This window comes from Pseudonaja textilis, chromosome 1 (assembly GCF_049901715.1).
Source record: "Pseudonaja textilis isolate UNSWEBS1 chromosome 1, rPseTex1.2, whole genome shotgun sequence".
In the NCBI taxonomy this organism is placed as follows: Eukaryota; Metazoa; Chordata; class Lepidosauria; order Squamata; family Elapidae; genus Pseudonaja; species Pseudonaja textilis.
This window is the reverse complement of record NC_141990.1, coordinates 187,175,635-187,190,666: the sequence shown is the minus strand read 5'-3', so window position 1 is coordinate 187,190,666 and position 15,032 is coordinate 187,175,635. Positions and strand designations below refer to the sequence as shown.

General features: G+C 34.0%; 1 protein-coding gene across 1 annotated transcript in view; it reads left to right on the top strand.

Annotated features, from left to right (window-relative positions):
* Positions 1-15,032, top strand: part of RAPGEF4 (Rap guanine nucleotide exchange factor 4) — a 164,278-nt gene that overhangs the window by 28,092 nt on the left and 121,154 nt on the right. The window contains exons 3-4 of the mRNA XM_087919936.1: positions 1,441-1,529; positions 12,428-12,574. Of these exons, the coding sequence (XP_087776062.1) occupies positions 1,441-1,529; positions 12,428-12,574 (236 nt within the window). The remainder of the gene's footprint in view (positions 1-1,440; positions 1,530-12,427; positions 12,575-15,032) is intronic.

The following is a 15,032-nucleotide window of genomic DNA, read 5'->3' as shown; positions in this document are numbered from 1 at the left end:
TTCTTTGAGTGTGTTTCATATTATATATGTAAAATCTTTTAATAATTTTTTTTTTTTAAAAAAAGCAGCCTTACGAAGTCCTATTTACCAAGTTGTACTCAGTAATGATGTACACAATTAACTTGTACGTTTTCCATCCACCCAAGCACAACTTCATATTTTATAGCTGCCTCTGCACAAACAAAAGACAATTTGCCAATCTGCTTGTGTGAGTTTTCACTTAACTTCTGATAATCACCATAGCAATGACAGGCATAAACTGTACTTTGCTTTTCTTGCCCTCATGTGAAAGATCTATTTTTGTCGTAGAAATGGGTAACGCATTTCAGCAATGCAGAGAGAGTGAGAGAGACTGCTACCCAAATGGAAAAAAAGTTTTTTAAAAAATCCCCTGAGAGTACTCAGTAGTGTCCACAAAGGACTGATTGGCTTTGGGGGAAACAGAATGAATTTTAGAATCGAAGAAACAAAGCAATTATGAAAGATAGACTTATATATATATATAAAAGTTTTCACCACATGTTTTGTCCTTCCATATTTCGATCATATATGATGTGCTAAGGAACATTTCTGAGAGTTTATTTATGTTAAAACTTTGCAGCATAATAATATTAGAGTTTAAGGTGTCAAGATGAGGGAATTAATTATGATATGATGTGGTTAGAAAGCAGTAAAGGCAGAGCCATGGGCAGCGATGTCAAGCATGTTGTGATGTCATTGCACAAATGTTGGAATTATTTATTTTATGTCTTTGGTGTAACTACCACATATTTCATAATTTCATCATACAGGTAGTCCTCGACTTACAACCATTAATTTAGTGACTGTTAAAGTTATAATGGCACTGAAAAATGTGACTTATGACCAGTTTTCACAGTTATGTCCATTGTAGCATCCCCATGGTCATGTGATCAAAGTTTGGGTGCTTGGCAACCAGCATGTATTTAGACAGCTGAAATAACCCAGGATCATGTGATCACCATTCGTAGCCTTCCCAGCTGGCTTCTGGGTGGCAAAAAGGGGCAAAATTCAGTAAACAACTGCATTGCTTGGCAATGGAAATTTTGGACTAAATTATGCTCGTAAGTCAAGGACTGCATGTAGCTATCATAATTTATATGATTCACATCATACAAATCGACACACATGACATCATGACATCATCATGTTTCTTACTGAACATGGATGGGAGATAAACACAAAGATAAACCAGCCCATTTTAACCAATGTAATTAGCAAATTCCAAAGACTATTAGGAATTCTCAGTCTGAGGAATTCTACTAAAAACTACAGATGTCAAAATTCTTGTTGAAAATATAATAACCGCTGATGCAAATATGCTTATTTAATCAAAAGTTATAATTAAGTTATGTTAACCATATGCTTACTATAAATGTAATTTATCTTTGTATTTGATTATCTCCTTCTCTCTTTTGGCAGTATTTCGTCAAGGTGATATTGGAACAAATTGGTATGCTGTATTGACAGGATCCTTGGATGTTAAAGTTTCTGATACGAGCAACCATCAGGTAAAATTGCATCTCTAAGGCAGTACAAATTTCCCAGGAAAATATTTCCTATCTATAGACTACTAAACATTTTGTCCCTGTAACCTTTATTTTGGCAATATGGTACATCATAGGAAAACAAACAGTTTTACTGAACTGGAGAACTGAACAATACTAGGGTCTTCCTTTTCTAGGCCTGACTCCCAAAAGTCTCTTGTGTAGCATGGTTTTTATTCCATAATTGCTAACAAGGAACCAGAAGTGGTATTATGTAAAGCCTGCTCCTTTAGAACATGTGTTGTGATATTGGATACATGTAGGAAAGAGGCCAAGTCTTCATCACAGTGCTTCATCCCATACTCAATTGGATACTGTATAGTTGATTCTGAAAGAGACATGCTTTTCGGATGCAACTCTACTTCAGTGGGTTTTCTTTTCTATTTTTTTGCCTTTACCTCTTTGGAATTTTAGTGTCATGAGGGCTCTGTGACACCTACAAAGGAGCACTTGGTCAGACGTCTAGTCAACTTTGAAAAGTGAATCCATTGCTTGAAGCACATGTGTATGGTCCCTTCAAAGGACTTTCTGGGTCATTTGAGTTTGTGTGTGTATACACAACTATTTATTTCTTTATTTATTTAGCGTGTGGCAAAGACATGGGCCTATAGTAGCTGTACAATAATACACACAACTATAAAGTCACTGGATGGAAGCCCTTTTTCTGGAAAGGAGTTAGGTCTTTTTCTTCAGCTGGGCCTTTTCATTTGCAACTAGTTAATAAGGACTTTGCATAATCCTATCCTTGTTATTAGGATTTCCACTGCTCTTGGTGAGTAATTTCCAAATAGACTGCTCTGTCTTGAATATGACTAACCTTCTGTGGGCAGTCTCAGAAAGTTAAGGAACTGGATCCCACGTTTACATTTATATTTATACCACATATAATAGCAAACTATTGCTCCTTATAGTACCTACCTGTCCCTTCCCTGACCAAGGAATTGTGGATAGCTGTGGAGACTGTCCAGACACCTCTTAAGTATGAGAAAACTTATGGAACATTTGAAGGGAATGTCAAGGATGTATCAAACTTTCTAGGAAAGAAGGCACAGAAGGCCCTTCCACCCTCCCATCAAAATAGGGTGCTTTTTTTTTGCTTTAGTATTATAGTCTCTGAGCTTCTCAAAAGTCCTACGTTTTCCAAAACTACTTTGTTCTTCTCCACTTCCTATATGTTATGCTTTGAACACTAACATTTATAAAGATTCCATTTTCAGTGAAGCCTGCTGTAAAATGCTTAGTCTGAATCCCTTGAATTAGACCAAACAAAAGCTATATTACCCAGGTTCGCTTCTGTTACTTGTAAATCTCCTCTGGGTTATGTATATTGTTTTTCTTTCCCTTTTGCTTTTTCCACTCTGTGAAAAATCTAGAATATAAGATCTATGGCCCATCCAGGGATAGTTGTCTGTTTGTTCTGTTGCATGCCTCCCAAATTTGGTAGTGTCTAAATCGGTTCAATACAATTAATTAAAGTTAAATTAAATTAAATATGTCTATATTTTATAATTCCATAAAAATGGTCTTCATTAATATTGCTAAACAACCAATCAAACAATAAAAGAGACAAACTATTCAAATTTAAAATGTGAAAACCCAGATTTCATTTTGTTATCTCTTCAAAGTTATTTGATTTATTTGTATAGAAGCAGCAACTGTTGAAGTAACTGATCAATCCAGGCATTACTGTATTACTGTATAACTTGTATTTCATGTGTATAATAAAAATGGGAAAATTAGAAAATTAAATTAATTTGCTGTTTTATGCTGGATTGTGTTAATATCTGCAGAATTCTGTACCACAAGAGGGCAGTGGTTGAATGAATATACTTTTATTCTTCTTTCCTACATTAAACTAAGCAGACTTAGAGCCCTTGCAGTATTAAGTATTATTTTTTTCTTCATTGGATGGGTTGATTTGGCTACTGAAACCACTTAACAAAAATAGAAATAGAAACCTAGATTCTTGGAATATCTGTGAGTTTGAGAGTAATTAATGCAATTGAATACGGTAATTCACTGTTTTTAGGTACTATTTTATGGGTGTTACAATGAGAGTAGTTTGTCTATATGTGAAAGCCTAACTCTGACTTCAGTGGCCTTTATTTGAGCAATTTTAAAAGCAAAAAAAGAAATAAGGAATCACAAAAGGACTATTTTACAGCATTTCTGATTTTTCCATGATTTATATTACTGGTATCATAACTGGGCTATAAAATATGGATGACAGCTAGCAGGCAGCCAAGATTTAAAGTAACCAGGATGGGATATGCCTTTCTCAGGAGACAGTGATGGATCCTGCATTTGCTCATGAGGGAAAAAATAAAATAAATAGAAGCAGAACACCTCAACATCTACAGTGACAATCCTGTGAATTCATTTTAATATTTAAGTAGCTTTGAAGAAAACTTCAACCTGAAAACATTATTTTTGGGAGAAAGACTATTAATGTCAATGATTGGAAATGTCTTGAAAGAGGATATTTTGAAAATGTTGATGCCAAGTTAGGGAAGACTGGCTTTCTTTGAGCTTATTTTTTTAACCATAGTAGTTTCTGTGAAAATTTGTCATGGCTAATTTCTGTGTGAGAATAATTGAATATATTGGCAAGGCCAACAAAGTATACTGATGTCATTGGACAATTCATAAAGTAAGATTGTTAGCTGATGATTGATGAAAAGAAAATTGGTCACTTTTAGACTTGTGTGTTCCATACCAGGCAAATATAGGTGAGCAATACTTTTTTGTGATAATGCTACTAACTGTTATTAAATGCATAGTGACAATAGACCAGGTGTGAAAAAGTACACCTCATAATTTTGTAATCTCCAGAGCCCACTAAATTGAGCTGGACTATCATTTTGGAACTTCTTTTTTTTATCTTAGTGAGTTTAAAGGATTAAGGGTTTAGAGGATTAAGTCGCAGAAATGTTTCCTGAACTTTACAGAGATTTAAAGCATAGACTAAGTAAGAAACAACTCAGTCCTCATCAAAAAGATTGATTTGTATTAACTTGTTTTTGCATTTTAAAGAATAAAAAATATATTTTCCCTTTTATCCCTCTCCCAGTGAACTCCCCAAGCTCACTTGCATTGCTGAAATTCCCTTTTCTGTTTGATTTTCAGGCTAAAAAAATATAACAGACTGCAAAGTTTTATCAATCAGTAGAGGGCTCTGCAATACTGAGGAAAAAATTCTTAATGATGTTGCACCTCCTACTTAGACAACCTTTGTAGGAGGAGAGCTTTATGGTAGTAAAAAAATTGGAAGTCTTGTGTCACCTTTTTCGACAAACAAATTTTATTAACATAAAAGGCATAAGCTTTCACAAATTTCAGCTCATTTCATCATATGTGCCTGATGAGACCTATCACCTTTGAGGAGTAGGAATAGGTTGGCTAACCAAATTCCCACAAGAAAATAAAATATAAATAAAATAAGGTAAAATAAATACATAGATATGAACTAATAAAATATAATAACAGATAAATGAAATAAAAGAAAACATACAAATACAAAATACACTAAAATAGAAAATAATTAAAAATAAATACCAGTAAAATACCACCTCACTTCTGAATGTATTTTGGCATGTTATGGAAAGCCCAGAGCAACTTGTCAACTCTCTCTTGACAAACATTTATTGTAAAATTGGAAAGTTTAAATTCTTATAGGCTTAAAGGCACCTATGTTTAATTTAACCTGAGTTAGATAAACTGGAAATAGGCCACATTCTCAATTCAGCTCAACTCAAAATTTATTTACTGTCCAAGACCAATCACAAATAGGTGCAGAATGCAGATATAATACAATTCCATAGATCCTTTTATTATTATTTTTCTTTTTGTACCTTTGAATCAGACTTCTGTACTGATGTGTGTGGTTTTCTTGAAAATATTTCAGTAGGGGGTTGCCCTTGTTTTCTTCCTAAGATTGAGATGGAGGGACTGGCCCAAGTCACTCAGCTGGCTTTGTCCTAAGCTTATCCTGATTCTTTAACTATACCAAACATGTTCTTCTTTTATTAATTAATACATATCACATTATATTGTGCTATAAGATCATATTTATCGTATATATTCTCATATTTTCAATCAAGTATTAAATACATTAATATCATTGTTAATCATTTGACTATACTTTTATTCATTCATGTTTTACGAAATAATCATATTTCATTACCATGTTTTATTTTCTAACCATTGATAGAATAGATCCCAGATTTTATAAAATTGTTTATCATCTTGTTCTCTGATTTCAAATGTCAATCTACTCATTTCAGCACATTCCAATATTTTCTTAATGATTTCCTCCTGTGATGGTATTTTATAATCTGCGTTTAGTAAGGAAATTGGTCTATAGTTCTTGATTTGTAATGGATCGGCCTCCTCTTTTTGGACAAGTGTAATATAAGCTTCTGACCATGATTTAGGTATCTTCTTCTTTAACATAACTTCATTCATAACTTCTAGCAATGGAAGGTTCAACTATTCTTGTAGTGTTTTATAAAATTCTGCCGGAAGTCCATCTGGGCCTGGTGCCTTTCCATTATTTTTGCTTCTTGAGTGCTTCAGTTAACTCCATCATCGTTATATTGCTTTCTAACATTGTTTCAATCTCTTTAGGTATCTGGGGTAAATTAGCATTCTGCAAATACTGTTTAACTCTTTCCTCATCAATATTCTCTTGTGTGTATAGTTTCCATAATAGTCTCGTATGATTTCCTTCTTCTCTTTACTACCATAGCAAACTTGGCCTTGGTCATCTATTAATTGCAATATTTTCCTTGATTCTTTCTCCTTTCTCAATTTATATGCTAACCATCTATCTGGTTTATTTGCATCTTCAAAATAGTTCTGTTTAGCACCTCTGATTTTCTGTGCTAATTCTTCTTTTTCTATTAGACCCATTTTATATTTAATTATATCCATTTTTAACTTAATGTCCTTTTTCTGTGGCATTTTCTATAGCTCTTTTTCAAGTCCTTTATACTCATCCTCTAATGCCTTAGAGGCTAGTCTTTTCATGGTATTTCTTTTCCTTGTATAGTCTATTATCAAGCCTCGGGCATATGCCTTCATTGTATCCCATACATTCTGAATTGAAGTATCTTTTTTTTTGTTTTCTCTAAAGAAGAAAGCCAGTTCTTTCTCCATCTGCTGTGTGAAGTCTTTTTCCTTTAATATAGTATTATTTAACGTCCATCTAGATCTTCTTCTTTGTCCCTTCCATTTAATTGCCATTGGATTGTGATCTGCCCAAGTACTTGTTTCAATATTTATTTCTTGAATATTAGCTTACAATTCTGTTGACATCCATATCATATCTATTCTGGACCATGATAAATGTCTATTTGAGTAGGTGTATTGTTTAGTTTTAGGATTTCTTTCTCTCCATGTATCTTTTAAATTTATTTCATCTACCATTTTAAAAAAAGATTTAGGGAGAGTCTTTCTGTTTTGCTTTGTTGTTTTCTGTGCTGTATAGTCCAGTTTATTATCTACAATTCCATTAAAATCTCCCATCCTTACACATGAAAATAATTGAATTGGACTATGCTAATATAGTTATATTAGCATAGTCCAATTCAATTATTTTCATGTGTAATTTTTTATAAAATTCTTGATTATCATTCGGGGCATAAATTGCAATCAGGAGTGTTTTTGTATTATTGTCCATTATTTCCACCATTAGTGTTCTTCCATCGTCGTCAGTATATATCAATTTCGCTGGGATAATATCTTTAATGTATAAAACGAGTCCTCTTTTCTTGCATTGTGTCAAAGAAGTAAATATTTTCCTTAATTTTGCCTGTATCAACAGTTGTTCATGTTGCTTTTTGATATGTACTTCTTGTAGGCAGATTATATCAACTTTTAATTTCTCTAATTTATGGAAAGATTTCCTTCTTTTAACGGCTGAGTTAAGTCCATTTATATTAATTGTGATCAGTTTTTTCTCTTCCATGATTATATTTTGTAGTTAGGTTTAGCAGCTCTCATGGATCTTGGTTCACGTTGTTCTTTGGCTTCCATCTTTCCACCTACTGCACCTTCTTCTTTTTCAGTCGCCATTTGGCAATCCTCTTGGAATTCAATTAGTGAGATTTCTTTTTCTACCTCTTCCTCTTTCCCTCCAAAAAATTCTGGGTAAAATGATTCAGCTTTCTCAACTGAGTCAATTCTATGTCTCTGTTCTTGCCATGTGAACATTAAACCTTCTGGAATCAGCCATCTATAATTTACCTCTTTTTTAAGTAGCATTTTGGTCAGAAATCGGTATTCTCTTCTCATCTCTCTCACTCTTCTGGGTACTTGTTTCAGGACCACAATCTCTTTGTCTTTATATTTCAATGTTATCTCTCTTGCCACTTGCAATATTTGCGTTTTAATGGCTTTGTTTGTAAATCTGATGTGAACTTCTCTTGGTAAGCTATTTCTCATTGCATATCTTGTGAAGACTCAATAAACCTCATCTATTCCATCCATCATCTTCTCTTTAGTTATTTCCAAAGCTTCAGCCAAAATTTCTATCATTATCTCAGCTAGGTTTTGTCCCTTTTCTTCCTCTATGTTTTGGAATCTGAGATAAAATTCTGATCTGTCCATCTCCCATCTCAGCATCCCACTTTTATCTTGTTCAACCACAGTTAATCTGCTATCAATATCTCCAATCTTCTTATCTCTTTGTTTATCTTCTTCTTCAATTTTTGGGAATCTCTCATCATACTTCATCATCATTTGATGAATGTTCTCCACCTTTTCATCAGTTTTCCCTGTTCTTTGTTCAATGTTCTCTGTTCTCTTTTCAATATTCTCTGTTCTTATTTGAATATTTTGAATTCCTTGCATAATCATCTGCAGGGTCATTTTTTCCTGTTCCTTTTCTTGCTGTAACATTGTCTGTATTGAACGTTGTCCTCCAGATGTTGAAGAGGAAGAAGTAGAAGTTGAGGAACCAGGGGCTACTCATTTCAAACAATTCAAAATCTTCAGGTTCTTCTTGACCTTAATCCATTTGTGAAATAACCAATTGCAATTCCAAATAAAAATAGTAGGAAAAAAGAAACCAAATAGTAGTAGTAGTAGTAGTAGTAGTAGTAGTAGTAATAACAATAACAATAATAATAATAATAATAAATTCTTCAGGTTCTTGTATACCTTAATCCAATCGATTGGCTAGATAGCAGTAAAAACTCAAAAATGGAAGAAAAAAGCATAAACTCACACAAAAAAGAAAAAATTGTTAAATCCTGAAAAAGGCAGAAAAGTAAAAGGTAAAAAACTAAAAAGGAGGAAAAAAAGTTCTTCAGGTTCTTCAACACCTTAATCCAATTAAGAGGTCTCAGGTATAAAAGGATGCATAAGAAAAAAAAGAAAGCCACCAACAAAATCCCCCAATATGTAAGGTAAATAGAGAAAAAAAATACAGGGGAGGGAGAGAGAAAAAAGAAAAGAGACTACTCCCTTAAAAAAAAAGGAAATAAATCATTAATATTAAAGCTTTTCCTTTAAAATAAAATGCAAACATAAAATTTTGACTTCAAAAGACAAAAAGAAAGACAAAAATCAAGTTCCAAAAGGCCAAAAATCCAAATAGCTATTATGAAAAGTAAACTAGTAAGGAGGTGGTTTGTTAAAGTAGGAAATAGCGCAGCTTAAAAAAAATAAAAAGAGCACACTGCATCTTGTTTGATTGTTCAAGACTTTTGTTAAAATTTATAACTCTCTTCTCCAGAGTCTCATCACCCTTTTTTTCCTATAAGCTTCAACACCAGACTCCAGCTGTTGATAGAAACCCAGAAGAGCACCTGCAATAATACTCTCCCATGCTCTTCCCTCTATCTTATCAAACAGGCTCAAAGTCCTTGAAAAGAAGTCTCAGTTCTTTCTCAGCTTTGTCTGGTCAAGAAAATTTTTTTTTCCAAGCCTCTAGTTGGCAGTGTTACAAAGTTTCTTTTGCTTTCACTTCCCCCCTCCTTTTCCAAACAAAATATAATGAAAATTAATTAAAAAGGGAAAAAGATACTTAAAAAGATGACTAAAAGGGAGTCTCTAGCCTAAAATATTATAAAGTCAAAAAGGAGAGAAAGAATAGGTGGAAGAAGAAAAGACCAGTCCAGTTTCAAAATATAAAATCATGTATAAAAAATCCAGCAATGAGAAAAAAAAATACTTTGACATCCCTGTTTAAAATCGCCGCTTAATCACTTCTGTCAAAACTTTTACAGATTCTTTCTTTTCCTTAGGGTGTCCTTTCAAATCTTAAAATAAAGAAAAAGTTCTCACCAAACCGGCACACTTTCTCTTTTTGTTCTCTTTCCTTTCCCAACTTCAACAGCTTTAATGGCTACCTCTTTGCCACTGGCAAAAAGAGCTTCTCCTGGATCTACCAGGGACTTTGCGGTATCCCTGGGATCTACAGGATGCGCTGTTTACATTCACCGTCTCTTCGGGACGGTTTAGATCCGATTGGACCGTCCAGGAGCAAAGATATCGGCAGCGATCTCAGACCTCCAAGATCGCATGCCGTATCGTCGCGACGCCAGCTCCACCCTCCATTGAAGACTATGAAATGGAAGCACAAAACAATTTGTAAACCAACCGGCACACTGTATGTATATATATGGAAGATGGCTTGATGTTTTTATGATTTGTTTGTCTATGCTCATCTTAAAAACCAATAAAAAATTTTTAAAAAGATATTTATCACGTATGCCTACATAATATAATGGTTGTGTTAATTCTGATGACTCAAACAAATATCATGGGCAATGGAAAATGAATTTTATGAATATAATAATACATAACCTCATTTTCCTGCTGCAACAAATAATTTGCTTAGGAGAAAATTCAGAAGAATTATTTTGGATCAGAACTAAGGTCTATTACATTTGGCAATAAATCTAAAGACATTTAAACCATGATATGAGGATGACAGCCTCCTCCATCAATCCTCCCACAAGATGGTATTTTAGGTGTTGCTAGAAGATAGAAATTATCTGACAAATCTGTTAACTATTAATATTCCATGTATTTGTCTGGTTCCCTTTTAAAATCATCTCAATCAGTAGTCATTACTAATGTTATTAGTTTAGGTATGTGTTATATAAAGAAACATGCTCCATAGTTAGGTTCAGTGGAGAACTTGAAGATGTGAGAGAAAGATTCAGAATATTTAGATTCAGATACATGAGAGAAAAAGAAAAACTTCCCATACACAATGGGACACAATGTCCCATTACCTATTTAATACTCAGGTTTCTCCTTGAACACCTCATGCAACCATCACTTGAATTATACAGTGTATGTAGAAGCATCCAAAATCATACCATCATTACATAATTGTGTGATATTTGCATGATGACGTTATGATGCATGTGTCATTTTAACCTCAGTATGGTTTGCTATGAACTGCTTTTTTTTTTTTGCTCAATGGATAGAGCAAAGTTTTTTTAAAAAAAACAAAAATCATTGGCATCAGTAGATAGGGCTTCTTTCCAAAAAAAAAAAAAGGTAGAATCAATAGTCTTTCAATATTGGGGATATTGTGCTGGGAAGACAATAGACTTGGTATTAAGCTGTTTTCTACATTTCTAAAATGTTAAAGATAATGACTCATCACGGTATTTTTAATAGAATGAAAGAAAAAGTATGAATCAAAGATGAAATAATTAGATGATGTCCTGTAACATACAAATAATATTAAAATTAGAACAGAAAGAACATTTTAAATGTTCTGATTATTGGAAACTACTAGGACTAAACAAGATGCCTAATTCTTGGTCTGATTGTTCATTCATTGAATCCTATTTTTAATATCTCATCCTTCCAAACAAACAAACATTGCATGGTATATACATGCATACATACATACATACAAACATATATATATACATTTGCTGCTTTTGTCCAGAAATTAAACGAAACAAATAATTGCAGCAAAGCAGGATGTTGAAAAAGTTGTGGAGGTATCATGAGGTACAACATTCAGGCAGGTTCCCAAACACAGTGGATTGGCTTTCTTCAGTTTGAAGTAACTGCAGTGAAAAGACCACTTAATAGCAATAGCACTTAGACTTATATACCACTTTATAGTGCTTTACAGCCCTCTCTAAGCAGTTTACAGCGTCAGCATATTGCCCCCAACAATCTGGGTCCTCATTTTATTGACCTTGGAAGGATCGATCTTGATCGAATCTCAGGATTGAAGGCATTGAACTCCTAGCAATGGGAAGAAGTATTTGTGCCTTGGAGAATTCAATTTGTATCAAAGATTGAAAATTGGTTTGCCCATCATCCTAACAAGGTTGCCTGCACCTTTCTTGCAAAACTTCAGTTAACCATTAGATGACAGCAAATAGACTTTTCTCTATTTGCTGCAGTGTAGTAGATGTCCCGATTTGTTACAGCAGAAATATGGTAACTCTACGTAAATGTGAGCACCAAACTTTGATAATAGAAAGCTACTTTTTAGAGAATAGATGCCGGTTTTTTAAAAAAATCATTACTTGATGTAGACCAGGGGTGTCAAACTGGCAGCCCACGGGCCAGATGCGTCACAAATGGCCCAGGGCCACCCCAGCTCTGCGAAGGGAAAAAAAGTCACGAAACATCATGTGACGGTAATGTGACACTTCAAGTTTGACACCTGTGATGGTGTCAAACATTCAGAGCATACGCATTAGTTTGAACTAGGACAAGGCTTTCCTAAAGGAGAAGAACACTATTTGTAGGAAATGAGTTGTCATTTCCTAAGCATTGTTCCCAACTGAAGATAGTGTGTCTTTGGCAAGACAGTGGTTTCTATATCCTTTGACATCGAAAGGCTGAGTGCCTGTCTCTTTAACTCTGCTTTACAGGATGCTGTGACAATATGTACCTTGGGAATAGGGACAGCGTTTGGAGAGTCGGTCTTGGATAACACCCCTCGTCATGCTACTATCGTTACAAGAGAAAACAGTGAACTCCTGCGCATTGAACAGAAAGATTTCAAGGCACTTTGGGAGGTAAGCTCAAAAGACTGGTTGATCCAAGGTAACCTAGGGAGACGGAACAAAGGTCAAGCTGTCTAAATCATACAGTAGATTGCATGGATACGTTATATGTACATTCAGTGGGGCAGGTTGCAGTTCATCAGCTACAGTATCTCTGTGGCAGTATCTTGCTTCTGTGAAGTATTTTTCAGAATGGTGGCGAAGAGAAGCAAAAACATTTTCAACCAATTGGCAGATTGTGGTTTTTAAGGTGCACATAAATACTTTCGTTTTAATAAAAGGCTCCCCATTCCCTCTTTCCTTTTAAAATTCATTTAGGTATGCATCTGTAATCTGACATACTTTTTGTTTTATCATTTCTTCTATTAAATACTCTGTTAAATATTTATTATATTGAAATGATTTGACTTTTATTTGATAATCTTTTAACTATTTATTCAGCTGCACAGTGTGAAAAGTTAGATGCTGTTGGAGATTTGTGATGTGTTGGGCAAAGAGTTGTAAATAGTTTGAGGAATTTTAGAATTAGTAGTAAAATGAGGTTAACTTTGAAAAATAACCTCATTAATTGGCGAATGGGAGATGGAAGCTCTCACTTCTTAATTAGTTATGTCTTCATGCATACTAAAGCATAGTTCATACTTAACATACTAATCTGCTAGATTTTGGAGAGTAATATTTTAAAACTCGAAAACATGACTTAGGATGTCTTAACTCATACCAATAAAGTAAACTGATGTCTCATGAGCTAGATGTTCTTTAGGGCATTTGGGATGTTAGCCTCAGGAATTTACTTATTTTAATCTACAGAACTGATATTCTGTGGTACAAGGACTTTAATTATCAGACTATAAAAATATTATGTTTTCCTGATTTGGAGAATATTTCCCCATGGTTGCAAAGCTTTTGGATAGTAATTTAGCATGTATGGAGCTGGAGATATTCTTTACATACAATATTAGTATTAATAATAATCCCTTGGCAATTTTTTGGACTAGATCATGGACAGGGAGATTGCCTTCAACAATATAAGGACCATTCCAGAAAAAAAATCATTAAAGAATTTGACTATATGGTACAATCTTTCCCTTTGCCACTTGTGCATTTTATTTCATAAAAACTGTATGCAGAAATATTATCAGATGGCAGGCAAACATAACACAGAGTAAGGCAATGTTTCAGATTATTGATGTTGCAGGACAATGAGAAGTTAATGAATGAAATTATGGGTGACAGTTGCCCTGCATCTCTAAAGTACCTTTATAATTCAAACCTTTGTCCTGTTGCCAGATTCATAGAAAGATTCAATTGCCATATGATTAGTTTATATATGTGGATGGGGAGGTCAGACTGTGGCTTTATGTGAGATAGGAATATGGTTTGGGCTGAGTTTGGATTTTAATTAGACCCCGGTCCTCCTTTTCCTCCTCCTTTCCATAGAATAGTTCTTTTGACAAGCCTAGAGATGGAAACTATAGTTTTTTCCAAACCACCCTCACTATCTCAGTAATTGTTCAGTGAAAAAAACAAATATTACCTTTCTTCTGCCAACCCTTCCAAAATCGGCTATTTCCTTTCCCTCTGATGGTTACTGTTTAAATAACATCTTGTCCATGAACATCTGCTCTGCTATATATCATGTTCATCCATAGAGACATCTAGTTTTACACAGATAGCTGTGCTAGCAGCTTGCATGAGATAAAAGTTCTCCTGGAGGATTAAGATGTCTGATCTCTTATCTGTAAAAAGCAATAACTTCCCTTGGGCTTTTAAGATTTCATTTTTGAAATAGGAAAACTCCAAATCCTCAAATTGCTCTCGTGGGCTAATCGATGAGTTTTGATATTGATTTCTGTGCACGAGAAACCTCAGGAGCATATAGTATGGAATATTACAGTTCTTTTTTTTTTTCCTTTTGCCAATATCCTTCAGTGTGTATGTCAAGGGTTAATGAGCAAATTAATTTACTTATAGATATTATAAAATGCAGTACTTATTACATTTTCAGGTGTTAATCTCCAGTTTGTCTGCTGAGATTCAGATAGGAAGAAAATGAATTTTGGGGGGAATTTCACTTATTTTTGGAGCATTATCCTACCGTGATATGTAGCTTGAACTGTCTGGGGTGACAAGAGAAAAACAAATATTTTCATTCTTGAGTACTAAAGAAATAAGTATTGAGGAATAAAATAATCACACGACAAGAAGGCAAGAATAACATAGAAGTACAGTCTTTTCTATATAAGATGCCTAAAGATTTTGCTTAATTTGAGCAGAAATTGCGAGTAGTGATTCAATAAGCAATAAGATCTTGTCTCATATTTTCCAAGCACATGGTAATGTTGCATAACTTTCACATGAATTATTTGAAAGGATCAAAATGATTTAAAAAACAAAACAAAACTAAATTTAAAAGACCTAATTCAAATTTGTATGTTTAGCCCATTCAACAGTTGTGAGAAAGTATTGC